This window comes from Colias croceus, chromosome 15, assembly GCF_905220415.1.
Source record: "Colias croceus chromosome 15, ilColCroc2.1".
Classification (NCBI taxonomy): Eukaryota; Metazoa; Arthropoda; class Insecta; order Lepidoptera; family Pieridae; genus Colias; species Colias croceus.
In genome coordinates, this window is record NC_059551.1 from 5984867 (window position 1) to 6001605 (window position 16739).

General features: G+C 31.8%; 1 protein-coding gene across 1 annotated transcript in view; it reads left to right on the forward strand.

The window, feature by feature from the left end:
- The first annotated feature begins 9235 nt into the window (after window positions 1–9235).
- The window catches only part of LOC123698009, a 40523-nt gene continuing 33019 nt past the window's right edge, over window positions 9236–16739 (forward strand). Inside the window, exon 1 of the mRNA XM_045644605.1 lies at window positions 9236–9633. Within this exon, the coding sequence (XP_045500561.1) occupies window positions 9481–9633 (153 nt within the window). The 5' untranslated portion in view covers window positions 9236–9480. The remainder of the gene's footprint in view (window positions 9634–16739) is intronic.

The window sequence follows — 16739 nt, forward strand, 5'->3', positions numbered from 1 at the left end:
TCTATACATATAATAAAATCGTAGGAAAGTCAAAACTGTACATTGAATATTTTTTTAAAAGAATACCTGGGCCGTGATCTATAATCGATATAGAAGCCAAAAACATAGTTTTTAGAATTTTTGTCTGTTTGTCTGTTTGTCTGTTTGTCTGTTTGTCTGTTTGTCTGTATGTTTGTCCGAGCTAATCTCGAAAAGTACTGCATAGATTGACTTCAAATTTTGCATGAATATTACTAACAGGTCGGGTGAGGCTATAGGCTACATATTATCAAGCTATCACCTACGGGGGAGGAGCTGTGAACCTTTATTTTTCTTACGTATTCCGTGTATTACGACAGCGTACAATCTAAAGACTCATGTTTAAATGTTGGTTTCGAGTAAGCCATGCTATTATCTAGCTTTACAAAATAAAAACTATGTCATTTACGTAATTTGGGCAGAGAAACAGTTTAATGAATTTAGTAGTATAAAGACAAATTAGAAACAGCGCCATCTATTAAATGTTAATTTACACGTTAACTATTGGAAATTAATAATCAAATGACGCATATATAAATGTTGTTTGACAATATCTAGATTGACACTATAAAAATTATGCCATTTAAGTAACTTGGGAAGAGAAACATAGCTTAAAGAATGTAAGTTGTATAATGTTAATTTTGTAACAGCGCCATCTATGAGATTTCGTAAAAATCAAATCAATTTACATGTTAACACTACTGAACACAATGTTAAAAATTAATAATTTAAATATAATTATGTTATTTATTTATTTAACTCTTTAACCCATATCTTCCGTTCCCTATAAGATATATTTCGTGTAAATAATAAACTACATTTTTTTTAAAGTGAGGGTACCTACTTAGATGTTTATTATTTTAAGTAAAAATAGACACCATTATCTACAGTTAATCTAATGATTGTGTTCCAAAGAGTATAATAATATATTGTTGTGTTCATTAGTTACAATTTTTAAAATCTTCGTGTTTTATAAATTTACTAGCTTACCGCCCGCGGCTTCGTCCGCTTTGTCTAAAACCTAATAAATTATGTACTAAAACCTTCCTCTTGAATCAGTCTATCTATTAAAAAAACCGCATCAAAATCTGTTGCGAAGTTTTAAAGATTTAAGCATACAAAGGGACATAGGGACATAGGGACACAGAAAGCGACTTTTTTTATACTATGTAGTGATATTTATAAAGCAATTGAATGCCATAAAACCAAAAATATCAAATGCAATCTTCGTGTTTTGTGAATTTTCACCATCATGCGTTCCCACAAAAGGTAAGTTGTTACTTACAGGTATTTATTGAAATGAAATGAAATGAATGATTCTTTTATTATTTTGAGGTGCATTGGGAACAGAAGTTTTTGATAAAATTTTATTTGTAAGTAGCTTTTTTTATAGATTTACAGTTAACTTTTGATTTTTTTATTCAATGCTAATAAAACTATATCGCCTTTGGAAGACGATTTCTGCTGATATTTTTACTACACCACTTGAAAATTGATGATTTGATGATAAAGACAGTAGCAGCGAGGATTAAGTGGAAATTAGTAATCATCCGCTTCGTCAATTTTTGACTGAAGTTAATGTCCAACGTCCAATGGTTCAATCATTGGAAGTATCTCGGGAAATTTTGGAGGATATTTTTCAGGAAGGAGAGGAGGGGCAGCCAACCACATATCAAACTACTACGTTTTAGTACCGAAAAATATGTTATTGCCAAATGAAACGTAAATTTTGCACTCACAACTTTACAAGTAATGTTTTTATTTTGACTTTGCGGTTATCTGATTATGATATTTATCGTTATGGCTATCGACGTACCGACCGTACTGGGATCAGAGTAGGTACATGATATACAGTTCATCATCCCGGATTGCTTAGAGCATTTTCACACTGAAAAAGATGTTTTCTTTGAATCGTAGTTGCTTCATTTATTTATTTTTAATCATTTTAAATAATATGTTTTATATTTTATAAATATATCATTTTCATTATTTAAGTAGATAAAATAAATTATGTAACGGTTTTATAAGAAAACACATTATATTTGTTAGGCGACGGTGATTTCTTCCAGGCAAAAGAAATCATCTTCAGGATGGAATCATCCTGGATCATCTTCAGAATCATCTTCAGAATCATCTTCAGAATCATCTTCAGGATGGAATCATCATCATGGATCCAGATGGGGGTCAAGTGACGCGGGCCACGTACCTACCACAAACATGCTTAGTTTGTGGTATCGAGCGCGAAAGATAGTCATCGTGTTTTTAGTAAAGTTACTATGTAAACTAACGTAATTTAATACTTAGGTACATATTCTATAATGGTGTGCTCAAACTGTTAATCTACATTTAATTTAGATTATTATTTGATACTAAGTAATGTAGAATTTAAACCACATTCATGTTTTCTTCAGATTTTAAGATTTTATTATCAGAGTGTTCAATTTTAATGTAGTTAAATTTTATAAGAGACAATAATTAAGAAAATTTTAAAATAAAGTGTCACGTATTTTTTTTAAACAACGAATGACGAAAAACGACCTAATCGCGGACGAAGTCGCGGGCAACAGCTAGTCTCTAATAATTTATTAAAAAAGAAATAGCCAAAAAATGCAAAATGAAGTACGCAATTTTTACGAATTTTAATTCAATAATGCAATACTGAAAGTACATGTTTTTTTGTTAATATAAGTATTATAATTTCTATGCATTATTAAAAAATCGCTTTAAAAGTGATAATAATGTATAAATATAATAATATTATAGTTAAAGATCTTTCCCTTAATTTTTTACAAACTACTGTTTATTAAATAAAGTTTATTGCACAATCTATCTTTTTGTCAAAGCCCCTATTTTTATACAAATAAATTTGTTTAATCGAAAATGAGGAATTAAATTTATACGAACTTAATTATGTGAGGAAATAATTGATTTACAGATAGCCTTATAGCCTATATTGTAATTAAAATAAATCGTCAAATGTGTTGCTAAACGTAAAAGTCGAGAATGGGTTGACCAATTTGGCCAATTTTTGTAATATTTGTAAGGCACAAGGAAGTTTCTAATGGAGAGAAAACACAAAAAGGGGCAAAAGGGCAGAATAACATCTGCTGGGGGCTGGGGCAGCTAATATTATTTGTTATTAGAAGTAAAGGAAATGATTAATAATTTGTTTGAAAAAATTGAAACTACATTAGCATACCTACATGTCGTGGCCATATAGTAGATTTGCTCACCTCATGAAATGCTCGATAATTTAATGAAACGGTCGCATTTCATATATATATGCGCCCTACGCCATCTAGTTTCAATCGAGGCTAAACTTGTATTGTGGAAACTAGGCTTTGCCATTTTACCCGACTGCGACTGAAGAATGGATGGAATGGAATGAATATTTCCAGTGTATGCATATTTCTTTGGCACTTGCCAAAGACTAAAAAAAAATGTTTTGTTTGAGTGGTTACAATAGATTCGTCTTAGCTGTAGCCTGTAACACTGGGAACAAAACAAATACAAGAAGTTGAAAGGAGATTGCCCAAGTGACTATGGCACTTGGTATCGCAATCAAACTTATTGTGTCAAGATGAATTATATACATATGTAGTTGCTCAATTTAAAGCTTGATGTTAGTACTTTTATAATATGATTAGAGTTTTTATGTAGGTACATAAGCCGCAGTTCAAGACAGTAAAAATAAAACAATACACTTCAAAAAATACTTTACACTAACGATGAACGTTAAGTTTTACATTTATTACATACCTAGGTAATATTTTAATTTACAAGACAAATGTGAAAAGTAAATCGTAATAAACACTTTTTCAAAATAAATAACGTCGAAGTTCGAACCAAGAACTAGAAGCATAAATCCACACATAAATCGTCGAACACAATAATTGACGCTTCAGATTGTCAGTGTTACTAGGTAATGATTAAAAATACCCACCTTGGTATTTATTTTTATGTTGATTTGTCAAATATTTATTATATTGAGATATTACTATTTGCACTATACATTTTTTTATATCAGCAATTATTTAAAAATCCGCAAATCATTTTACCGAATTAAATTGAAAATACTTGCGTCATAATAATTGTTATTGTATTTTCAATATACGAGAGTAGCAACACTGCAAGCAATATTGCAAGAGAGATAGATATATGTTTCAAACCTTAGTTTCAAACACAGGTTTCAAAACAAAAACTACGACTTAATAGTGATATATTATAATATGATCATTATAAATACAAATAGGAATTAACAATATCACGAATACGTGACACAATTAAAATTTTATCGATACATTCCGTAGTCATTCTCCAAAGGATTGTTGGCGCCAAAAAGTAAGTAGTTAGTAAGTTATTTAAGTAAATATTGTACCCAAAATTTGTTTATCGAAGATGAAGATAGACATAGATGTTCATCAAATATTTTTCTTTAATAGAGGGGATCGAACACACTTTCTTTAGCACAGCTCAAACCAATCATCAGACTGTTGTTTGTTTCAATTTTTTATTAGTTATCATTACCTAGATAAAAATAACTAGGTAACAATAGTGTTAAATATTCAAAATATAAGTGTAATAATCGACGTTATTTTTTGTTTATGCTTGGTAGCTTACCTACCTATTATTTTGTTCAGAGAAGTTGATTATTCTAAAATAATAAAACTCCATATTTAGTTCATTTCTATTTTAAACCACCATAGTACCATGAGACGTAATATCTTTACCGATTACCGATTTTTTACGGAAAGCAATAGGTAATTTTGTCTATTAAATAATAATTATTATATTAAATAACAATAATTGTTAAGTTATAAGTAGGTAGGTACCTAAATAGGTACTTATAACAAGTAAGAAGAAGATTGTCGTTTTAATTATTGACAAAATTTTGATTTTTTTGTTAAAAGACCCATCTCTCCATTATAAATATAATCTTTTTGCAGAGTAAATTTATAAGTAGAATATTTAAACAAACCCAAATTATCTCAAGGCGTCAGTTATTATTATGTTAATAATGACCCTCGACGGCGAACCGGCGAGAGCTAAAATCGTCCCGAATTAATTTTGGAGATTCTCTCATAAATCCTTCAGAAGAAGTCACTCGTCCCCTCCCTAAACGTTTTATTACGCGCACGGGATGAAAACATCAGGTTCACTCAAGGCCACGACGCGCAGCCTATTGGGGGCTAAAAATACCGAGCGATCCCTAGCTGCCAATATTGTATATATCCTATGTCATTGATAAAAGCGTCGTTTTTGCGTAACGCAATATATTCGGAGTTGTTAAAGAGGAACGAGTGCGAGAGGGACGCTAGAAGCGGATGTTTTTCACCCTCCACGAACGGTCCTGCCGCCCAAATATTTCCCGAGCTCGCCGCTAGTCGGCGCCTGCGAGCCCGCCCTCGCACATGTTTTAATGCCTTGTTTTTTGTTTGTACCATGTAAACAAACAGTTTTTGTGAATAAAAATAGAATCCTAGACGCCTTTCTTCATAACATGTTTCGTGTGTACCGTGTCATATTTACTTTGTAAGGTCACTACTAAGAAATGTGCTATTTAAAGATGAGAGTAAAAGGAGTTTAAGGTGAGTACGCTTTCCCGTAATTATATCTAGCTATAGGTACATTATACTATTCTTAGTCGCTACACAATCTATGGACACTCGGAATTAATTCCAAGCTCTTTCTTTGAAAGATAATAATCGTTTCCTTATAATAGAAAGCTGAACTGTAATTTTTACTATAGGGTAAAATATAGATATTTTGTACGATATCAGTACCTATTTTTAGTAATGATTAGCAGCTTATAATTAATCTCCAAAAGTATAAGATTCATTGATTACTTAACTAGCTGTTATAAATAGCTAATTGTAAATATAGTACACAACAAAGACATTTTGCTATACAAAGAATATTTTGCTAGCCATAAACTCATCCATAGTAGATACAGACTGAATGAGTGGTTCGGCGGGAAGGCTTATTGAGAATTGCGCTCGGTCTATACTGTGCAGTGTACACTGTATAGCACTCGTACAATATAAGGCGGAGGGCAGACGGCCGCCAGTCAGAGCGCCTACGGCCTTGCAGGCGGCAGCGTAGCGCCCCAGCGTCGCGTATCTTGCTACGAGAAAGTTTTCGTACAACTTTAACCTCGTAGCAGTTTTATTAAATTCTCTACATTAGCTTTCGATCTTCTTGTAAATTATTTGGTAAGGATCCTAGATATCATTTTATAAGTTCTGTTTTATATTTTCTGTTAAACATATAATTATTTTATAGATTGTTAATTGTATTTAAATACAATTATTATTTCTATAGATATTTAGTTAAATTAAAAATATTTTACACGATAAATTTATTTATTATTAAATTTAAATAATTTGCCTTTTGAATTAATTGTTTTGGCAAAATATTTTTCTTTCTTTTTTTCGAAATATAGACAGGAACTACGATGCCACTTTGTTTCTCAAAACCTAAAAAATAAATAAACGAAAAAATGTTTCCGTTTTATTTTATAATTAAATTTTAGATTTCAATATCACAACAGCTTTCTATTACTTTATTTATCAGCAGTATAGATATAACTAATGATATCAAACACTGTACGTTCATGATTTCCTATTTTACATATAAATGATGTCGGATGCGAGACAGATGAGATTTTCTATAGTTGCCCGCACAATAGGGAGCTAATTTTTCCTTTCAATCTCTCATTTCCATGCGGTATATGAGGTCCTGTAGCGCGGTTTAGTATATTACTTCATATAAAGCTGTTTATACGTTCTCGTTCGAGGTACGTTCAGAGAAAAAAGGAAAAAGTCTTTGCTTATTCCCTTGTATGTCAACAAAGTTCGGTCTGGAGTAGACGAGAGCTCGCGAGCTTATTTGTGTTCATTAATGAGGGTGAATTGTGAAAGTTATTTTATCTAGAAGTGCCTCGTTTGTCCTCTCATGTGTGAGAGACGAAAGTATTCCATTTCCTTTATCATAATTCGCAAAGTTAACCCTTACAGGTTAGGGACTTTTTACGAGATATTATTCGTAAGACAAATACTACCGTTGCCCGTTTATTGTTTTGCCGTATTTTACGTACGTGGGAATACAAAAAAGGTCAAAAGCTATCAAGTCAGTTAACCGTAAAACCTGTATAATTTATTGGAGATAAGGGTCATGAATTTTTTCTGATAACTTTCCTTATTTATTATTCCTAAAGGTACGTAGTTGTTTGTTATATTTTATTATTATTTAAAAACAACAAAAGAATTGTTACCTATCTGAAAGTATTTAAATATATTTATTGACTACCTTTCTACTTAAAAAAAACATTGAACTAATTTTTATGTCGAAATAACAATAAAGTAATATTCGTTTCGAAATAGAATCCATTTTAATAAAAAAAGGTAGATACAGTTGCTTGTAAAATGGTGAACATTACAATTTGTTACTCAGATTATCTGTCCGGTTCTCGAGGGCCCAATAATTAGGTACTAATGCATGTAGGTATCACTAAAGCTATGCATTATCTATAACGTTTTGGTGTTAAGTAGGTTTTAATTGCTTATAGTCATATAACCAATAAGTAACTTATCATGCCATGTAAATGTTGTACATAAAAGAAGAAAAAAAAACATTTTCTCTGTACCTGCATTCATAAGGTTATAATAACCAACGAAAGGGCATTAGGAAAGTACACACCGCTTAGACATTAAAATCAACAACCGCAGTCGAAAATTAAAAAGTTTTGATGGAAAAATATATTAATTAAACGCTTTGGATATGTCTGCAAGCGGCTCATCAAAAATGTATAGAATTCCTATAATTTGCATAAAAGTCATTTTATTGCCTCGAAAGACATACAGAATAGGATATTAGCTGTTGAAATGGATTTAGCAATGCGGTGTAAGGTACCTCTGCAAGTTTCTTATTTATACGAAAGTTACGAATAAATTTTGACAGCTTTAAATAACCGAACTCTTGAATTGAGAGATAATATTGTATTTGCGGTAGAAATTCAATAGTCAATACGTTTCAAAAATGCCGTATTAATATGATTTTTTTATTGGTACTGAACCTACTCAGCCACAAATGCATAAGGAATGTCCTATTAAAATTGTATTCCATTCCAAAATCGTAAAAACCCAATAATACCAACATGGGACCAGTCCTCTCAGTGAGTCAGTGACGAATGTATTTCATATTTTATTGCGGGTATTATTATGAGCTTTCAAAAAGGGTTGTAACGAAAAGAGAAGTACTATTAATGAAGACGTAGGTAATTGGTCGATCCTTAATGTCGTTACGAAAGCACCACAACCAGTGTAGAAGGGGAATCTTAAATTATAAAATGCGCATATGAATAAGGGATATTACGTAAATATATGATCGTTATTTTCAAGTACGAACTGTAATGACTTGTTTGTCTCATATAAAAGTTTATTTAAACACTACAAAGAACATCAGGGAGAGAAAAGAATTGGATGAGCTCGTAATAATTATGTCGAGTAATTCAGCGCGCATTCGTTAGTCGCTATTAAATATTCAACAGTTAGTGCGACTACAAGTTTCGATCGTGTCTTAAATACACCTCTGAATCTAGTTTAAATAAATTATTCCGGGCCATTTTAAAGGTCCCCTTACTCACAAAAAAGAAAAAAAAAAAGCTTAGGCGGCAGCTTCAACGTGAAAATGTTACGCACGTATCGTTATACCAGAAGAACCATTATAACATGAAATATTGTTCATCGTACAAATCAAAATAACGTGATCTGATAAGTACATTATTGATGTGATTCCGCGTTTCTAAACATTTTACTATAAATAAGACTTGGGTATGTGAAAAAACAAATTCGCAATTTTTCCGTATTAGATATTTAATCGGCTAATGCGTTTAAGCTTTGTTAATTTAAATAATAACGAGTCCCATTTTTCTTGACTCTTAACAACTTCTACTTTATTTATATATATATGTAGTTGCAAACTCGAATTCTAGAAACGGTATATAACCTATCTATTTCGTTTAAGTACATTTGGATTATTCGTACAACTTCCAAATTGCAATAAGATTTCAGAACCTTCCGTTAAAACCAAAGTTACAAATAATGGACTTAAAAGAGCTTTTACTATAAGATACATACAAGTTTGCGAATAACATCTGCCCGAGATCTACTTTTTCTACGATTATTCACTTTCTTTTCTTTTGTTACAGATGCTGAATCGGACGTTACAAAAACGCACTATAGCAATAAGTTAGCTGTAAACTTACTATAATTAAAACGCCTAGTACAAAAATATCGAACTTATTTCACCGTTTGTAAATATAGAACGCGTATAAAGTGCTTGTATATAAATTAGAATGCGATAGCATATCGCGCGAGTGCTAGAGAAAACAATGCCAAAGGTTCTCATAAAGCATCGATATCTCGGTTGTGAGTCTTGAATAAGGGAGGTAGGGTAGCTGTGATGTGTGAAGATAAGGAGGAAGTACGTAGCGAGGCGGCGGCGGCGGTCACTCCGAAGCGTCTCTGCTGGCCGAAGCGACCGCCCGCGCCGCTGCCCGATACACGGGGCCTGTGTTGCGCAAAGCTATTGAGGAAAAACGGAAAGGCCAAGAAGGTGAGTCAATACATTAATAATTCATTTTGATACTATACATTCTAATCGACCCCTGCACCTTTCCTGTACCTTATAAATTCTAATGCGTGTAAATACACGTAAGCTTTATACAAACGTATATTATTGCGATAAATTTTTCGGTTCTTTTATTTACTTATGGGTAAAATTTAATAAAGTATAGGAAGGTAATAAAATGCAGATAATATAATAAATTCGAAAGATTACGACTACAGTGTTAAATGTTTCAAATCACTAGAAGTGTATCAGAAATCGTTAAAGGAAGTCCGGGATGTTAAATAACAGCCTACATCAGAGGTAATCTCCAAATATATGACTCGATAGAGCGGAACTACCTATCCAGCTAAGATCCCCCATATTTCAAGGAAGAGCGAGCTTAAGCCTTATAATCAAAGTTTGAACTGAATTTTGGTCACGGCGGTTAACTAACCATTGTAACCGAATTGGATACATAGTATATTTCCAACAAATTGGTGAATATCGTCCTAAGTAGGTTGTAATTTCAAATTAGAAGTAGCAGTTTCCATCTTATTGAAGTTTTGGAATCCCGGACAATATTATGTACATTGCGTTAAGGATCATAACTAGTACGGCAAATAACTTGGTCGCGGAACATCTAACTTACGATCAAATTAGTTTCCGCTGACGACGCGTTTCTTCGAGTTTGATTACCTCCCCGAGGCAAACAAGTGAACGCGGAACAATACAGTATAATATAGATATATTTTAATTACAAACAATCGTCTGTTTAGTCCTGCAATCAGTTTACTGATGGTTGCGCGGTTCATAATAGGAGTTAATTGTATAACACACTGTAATTACAGCTGTCAGCTAAGCCTATAGAGTTTGCATTGAGGTCTTAGGGGCATTATCAATGATTACGTTATTAGTAATATATAATATTATGATCCCAATAACAATAGCTATATAGCCCGCGTCATTATGTTAATTATAAAAGTTATAACATATGAAAGTCATTTATTTATTGTTCATAGCCGTGACAATAAAGCTTGTAACTAACAATCTCGTTTACACCGTACCTATTTAGGAATTAATATAATATAAAAATATTTAAGAAATAAGATTAACAAAGTGATTTTGAAACGTATTTTACATCATTAGATTCACAAGAATTTTCAACACATCTACGTTAAAATTCGTGCAAATCATAAACCCAAACCTAAAAATTTGGGTAGCGAAGCGTCCTTTGTGTCAAACAGCAACGTAGAGTGGTTTACACTACGAATAAGTAAGGTTTGCACGCTATTTTGCAATTCTAAGTTCGTAGAAGAGATTTCAATCCAGCTAATGTGTCTGAGATACGAGTATTCTCTAGATTTTATTCGAAGTCCGACTCCATACCGATTATTGGAGTGTATTTGGATTAATACGTCGAAATGGTGCGTCTGAATAATAATATTTTACCTCAGATATCCTCGTATAAATTCTCGTATGCACGATAATTATTAGGAAAATGGAATATGTATTTTGTGATTACGCACGAGTGATTGCTGTTTTTCCAATAATTAATTATTCGTCTGCGTATCCTCATATTAACGCTTTTATACTTTATATTTCACTTGCAATAACTATACGGTTAAAATTAATACTTATGAATGGTATTCATTGATATACTCCACAATCATTAATTATAATATTATATAGTTACTTATATACAATATTATACACTCAATCGAATTCGCAACGTCACTAGACTTTATTTTAAAATACTTTCGTGTACCTACGGTTTGTAAAGATTGAGATACGTACTCGTATATTAGAAAATAGTTTGATAAAGCTTAAGAAAAAAGGGTCAAAAGTAGCAGAAGAACATTATCATAATCACCCGATAAGTATAGATCGAAAGTACTTTATCTGACTTTCCAGTGAATAAATATCTATTACCGCTTATATAATATGGAAAAGAGCTTCCATTTTAGCATAAAATTTTATTCTTCATTTATAAGTTATTGTAAGTATTATGTTAACAGTAGCGTATGTTATTTTAAAACACATTTTATTGAATGGTAACAAATTTATTCCTCACATAAACTCGCGTAAAGCATATTTAGCTAATACAGGGGTTCAGGCGTCAAGTAAATTTTATTAAGGAAGTTAAACGCAACGTGAAATTAGACGCGATTCTTCACTGTAGAATAGCTAAGTACACTCATTAGTAGTTGTAAAGTATTCATTAAATATAAGCTCGGTATTTGCAAGGCAGTAAATTGTGGGGAAAACAGTAGCGGTGAGAGCAATAATTTACGTTCCTGAGAGGCGTTTAAACGATTCGCTCACGGTATATCTTGCCGAGGTCTGAACGATTTTAATGCGCTATGGCTTCTTACGTCAACTTCTGAGATACACTTAAGAGCTTATACATTAAACACTCCATTCGCTACGCAGCATCTTCGGAATTATTATAACACAGAAAATGAGACTTGACAAGCTTAACTTAATATTAACTTTAAATTTTGACTTTTGAGCAATGTTGGAGAGTTCGCTGAAAATTGAAAAGAAAAATACTCGTAAGAATCCTTTGCATACAAAATAAAAAGAATAACACAAAAAGCAATTGTAGTTGAATCCCTAAAACAAACTATGAGATTGCCTTTGATTTCGCATTCAGATAACAATCTGAACGTAAAGTAGGTAGAGTCTCTTAAATCGTCTCCCAGATAATGTCAACATTTCACGTCTGAAGTTCGGTCGGACAGTTTAAAATGCACCGGGCTCAGCCCTGATGCAAGTTCAAACATGAAACTTGTACTACTAACTACTTTCAGTTCTTTCTAAGTTCTGAACACCGGGCGCCACCAGATGTTCCACGATTTGTTTTTGTTTTGTCGCGAACGTGCAGAATTTCGTGGTCCATTCTTTTCCCACAGTAAGCACTAATGTACTGAATTTTAAACGCTTATTTGTTGGTGAAAATCTTGTTAAGGATTATTGTGATTAATTTTTTAATAAGTAATTAGTATTTACGTTAAATTACATTCTACCACTTTTAATTAAATGGACTGTTAAGATTAAATGCATATTAAACACATATTTCAGTGTCAACTTAACTTGAACTAAAACTTAAAATGTATCTCTCCTATTAGTTGTGCAGAATTTCAATTAAAACTAGGTTACAGTTTATCTCAAATTCCGCAAACAAAGCTTCAGGTCAAGCTAATACTAAGCTTACGCTCCATAGACTATACATTAGACATTACACCACAAAATCTAGATTCCGGCGCGGCTAAAGTTTAACTTTAATTAAAATCTTTCTGGATAAAACGAGTTGCGTGATTCGTTAAGAATTTATTCGAGACCGTGGAACTGTAGCTTACTGCTTATTCCCCGTTTCATCAGCCGTCAAAGTGTAAATTGAATTCGGTTCAGCCAGGCGGACAAGTCTGATCGTCATACATAAAATGCTCGTAGTGTAGAATCAATACCTATCTATATCTATGAACGAGGACAGAATAAAAAGAGCGCAGTAAATTCTCCTTCAATGCGGCTACTCGCGTTCCCCAGTGGCACTCTCTAGGGTATTGCTATTCTCTGGAATGCTAGATACCTATCCCCTGGCCACCTCACCTCTTTGTTCGTGAGATTAACTCGCTTGCCTTAAGCCGACTGTCTGACTTAATAAGAGTTTTAAGACTTTTTCAAAGAGTTACTGTTTCGAGATTTTTAATTGACCGATTTCGATTTTATTGCAATTTAACGATTTTTTGTGTGTTTTTGTTAGATTTTACTTGTTTACCTTGTAATATTAACTTCGACATAAATTCTTATAAATTTCTTGCGATAATAAATTTTATGTATTTTTTTATGATTATTTTTCAATCAAAAAACCTAAAGCACTACTCATTTTATCCGTAGAAAATGTTTTATATTAATTATTAATAATAAATTTACATTACCCACGTAACACCTACAACGCAATTAAAATTAAACATAGCCACTTCAATTAATATTACCAACTATTCCCGATATAGTTCCACCCCAACAAGTTTTGCATGAAATAAAATCAAATGAAAAGTAACTACACGGAATAGAAATAAAAAAGCAATTTACACCACAATCCCCGTTTCACCTTCCACTCGGGAATGTCTTCTACACGGCTCTTTGCTCGAAATTGAAATCACTTGCTGGTACCTACGTGACTTTAAAACCGATCGGTGTACGAGCCACTACGAATAATATTTACCCTGCTTTATCTATTTTCTCTATTCTTGTCGCTTTTGAGACTGCTAATATTGATTCGTATGACAGTTTGTAGACACGGATTTTTGATTTTACTTTTGCAAAAGTAACTTTCTCATTTCGTTGTTTTAAAGTAAAGAAAGTTTGCGTAAAGTGGTCGGCGTAAACAACTTTTTCTATACGTTGCGTTTAAAAGAATGAAACCAGTTTTTCATATCAAGTAAATTGCTATAAATTTGGATACAGGTAGAATAAGATGAAATCTTCTATAAAAAATTCAAGGTGGTGAAAATTTATAACATATATAGTACGTGAAGAATACCCAAACACATAATTATTCTTATGCCAGCTGTAGCACTGTCTACGGGACAAACGTTTTTTGTAGTTCGTAGCTTCGTAGCACTACAAATATAGAACATGCAATATAGAGCATGCATAAAGTATACAAATTACATAGTACCGTCTATAGGATTCATTAGGCTGTATCCAATAACCATTGTTAAATGGTCGTATTATAGTCAATTTGATTCGTTGACACGGCCGCCATTAACGCGATGGATCTGGGCGTTGTACAAACACTTGAAGTGTCACCCCGCCAGAGTACCACTTATTACGCACCAGATATTTGCTTTATTGAAATTGCTGAGAATATAATATGAATATATACGTAATAGATACAAATTGTATGTGGACGAGTTATTATTATCTTCACTTCTCGGTGAAGCAATGGAATTAACAATATTATCATTATCTTACTTAAATTTCTTAATTCGATTAGTTTTTAAAATCGCACATCATGTATTTATGTATTAGCATCATATATTGTAAAACAAATGAACTAAAAAAGACATCTATTTTATGATCTGCTTTTATTTTTTACTAAGTATCTAAAACGCAATTTTCTACAGTTAAAATTATTACTATTTTAAGTAAATGCTAATTTTCCCTGTATTTTACATTAATGAATAGTCTTGTTAATGTTGTGTAAATTATGGAAATATACAGCCATTAAATGACTTATTTTCCTGATTCGATTACGGCAGAATTAGGTTGACCCTTGTTGAAAATGCAAATGTAACCTAAAAAGTCCAGAGGTTAAAAGGGTTTTTAGTCTTATACTTAGTCTACCTTCAACCGAACGCTCTTTGGTTCATTATAAAGTTAAATTAAGTATGTGATTTATAAACTGCGTTTTAGCACATTTAAAAGTTAGGAAAAAATATACATTAGGTACCTCTAAGGTAAAGGCACCTAATACGGCGGTAGTCAAAATCGCTTCCTAATACGGTGGTATTTCTATTTTCGAGTTTTATTCCTGTTTTATTAATTTTAAGTACACCAAAACGTAAACTATTTATTGCAAATTTATTACTCCATGACTTAACTAACGTTTGCAAGTATAACACATAGACAACACAACAAGATCAATCAATCTGTGTAACGGCATCGACATGAGAGGTGTTTCCATACAAACGCGAAACAACAAAAGTAAGTACACTAATATTTATAAGCTAAGTTTTTCGTATTAATAAGCCGTTCAAGTTTGTATATGTATTGTTTATTGCATTTTCCTACTATTACACTCACTATTTAAATAGCTTGTTTCATATTTGTAAGTCATTTTCTACCCAAAAAATAAGAAATAAAATACCGCCGTAATACGATACAAATTTTATAGATTGATTTGATGATTATATGATTGAAAAATACTGGGCATGTTTAATTGTTTATAACTTTCATTTTATTTACTTATTGAATTAATTCCAAGATAATTTGAAATAATCATTAATCTGATAAATTAGAAACCATATTCTGCGGTATGTGTTCTTAATAAGAAATCCAGTTAAATATGAAAACAGTTGAGTACAAAATGTTTGTTTCTTAGAAGGGGTAAAAATAGGAAGGTGTATTTTAATGTATCACAAATCATTTATTTTGTATAACTGTTGATTTGAGTTTTACACATCTGAGCCAAAAAGCTGTTATCATTTGATTAAATATTTACATTCTCTTGTTTATCGAATTTTTGATGGGTCAGAATTAGGATTATTAAAAACACGAGTAGTTTTCCTATTACGGTGGTAGATATTTCCAGGTAACTCTGTATTAGGTTATATGATCTCCTATTACGGCCCTAATATAATAGAACTTAAAATTACCAGATTTAGGGTTGCGTAAATAAATAAGAAGTTTTGTGTCTTTTTTGTGGATTCTTATTTGATATGCGTGTTTTTTTTTCGATAAAACTAAAAGCATAAATGAAACACATTAAAAGTGAATCAACGTAATCAAACCAATGGTAAATGAATAAAAAACTTACAATTTACTTTACATACACATTCCTATTATTTAACAAATATTATTTGTACGGAACTTCAATGAATATAATTTCTGACCCTCCGTATTAGGAGCCGCCTACCGCAGTATTAGGCTCTGACCAAAATCATACCTCCGTATTAGGGAAAATCGACCTGACTATTTAAATATTTTTTTAAAATAAGAAATATCATGAAAATAAACATAGACTCAACAGCAATACAAAATTTAAGTTCCACTTTTAACGATAAAGTGGTTTGGCACCTTTAGTAAGACTTACAAATGCTTATTTTTGATACTTACTTTCAAATGTTGCGAAATACCTCCGTATTAGGTGCTTTTACCTTAATTTCTTTTTTTTATAATACTTAAATAGACCGTATCTTATATGTTGATCACATCTTATGTTAATTTGAAATATATTTTATCAACAAGTTTTTACAAGACATATAATGTTCTATTATAGATATTAAAAAGTATTGAGTGTATAAAATGTTTTCCATTTTCTATTTCATAAAATGTTGGTTATCTTTTAGAGAACTATTTTTCGAAAGAAAACAGGCGCTATTGCATTT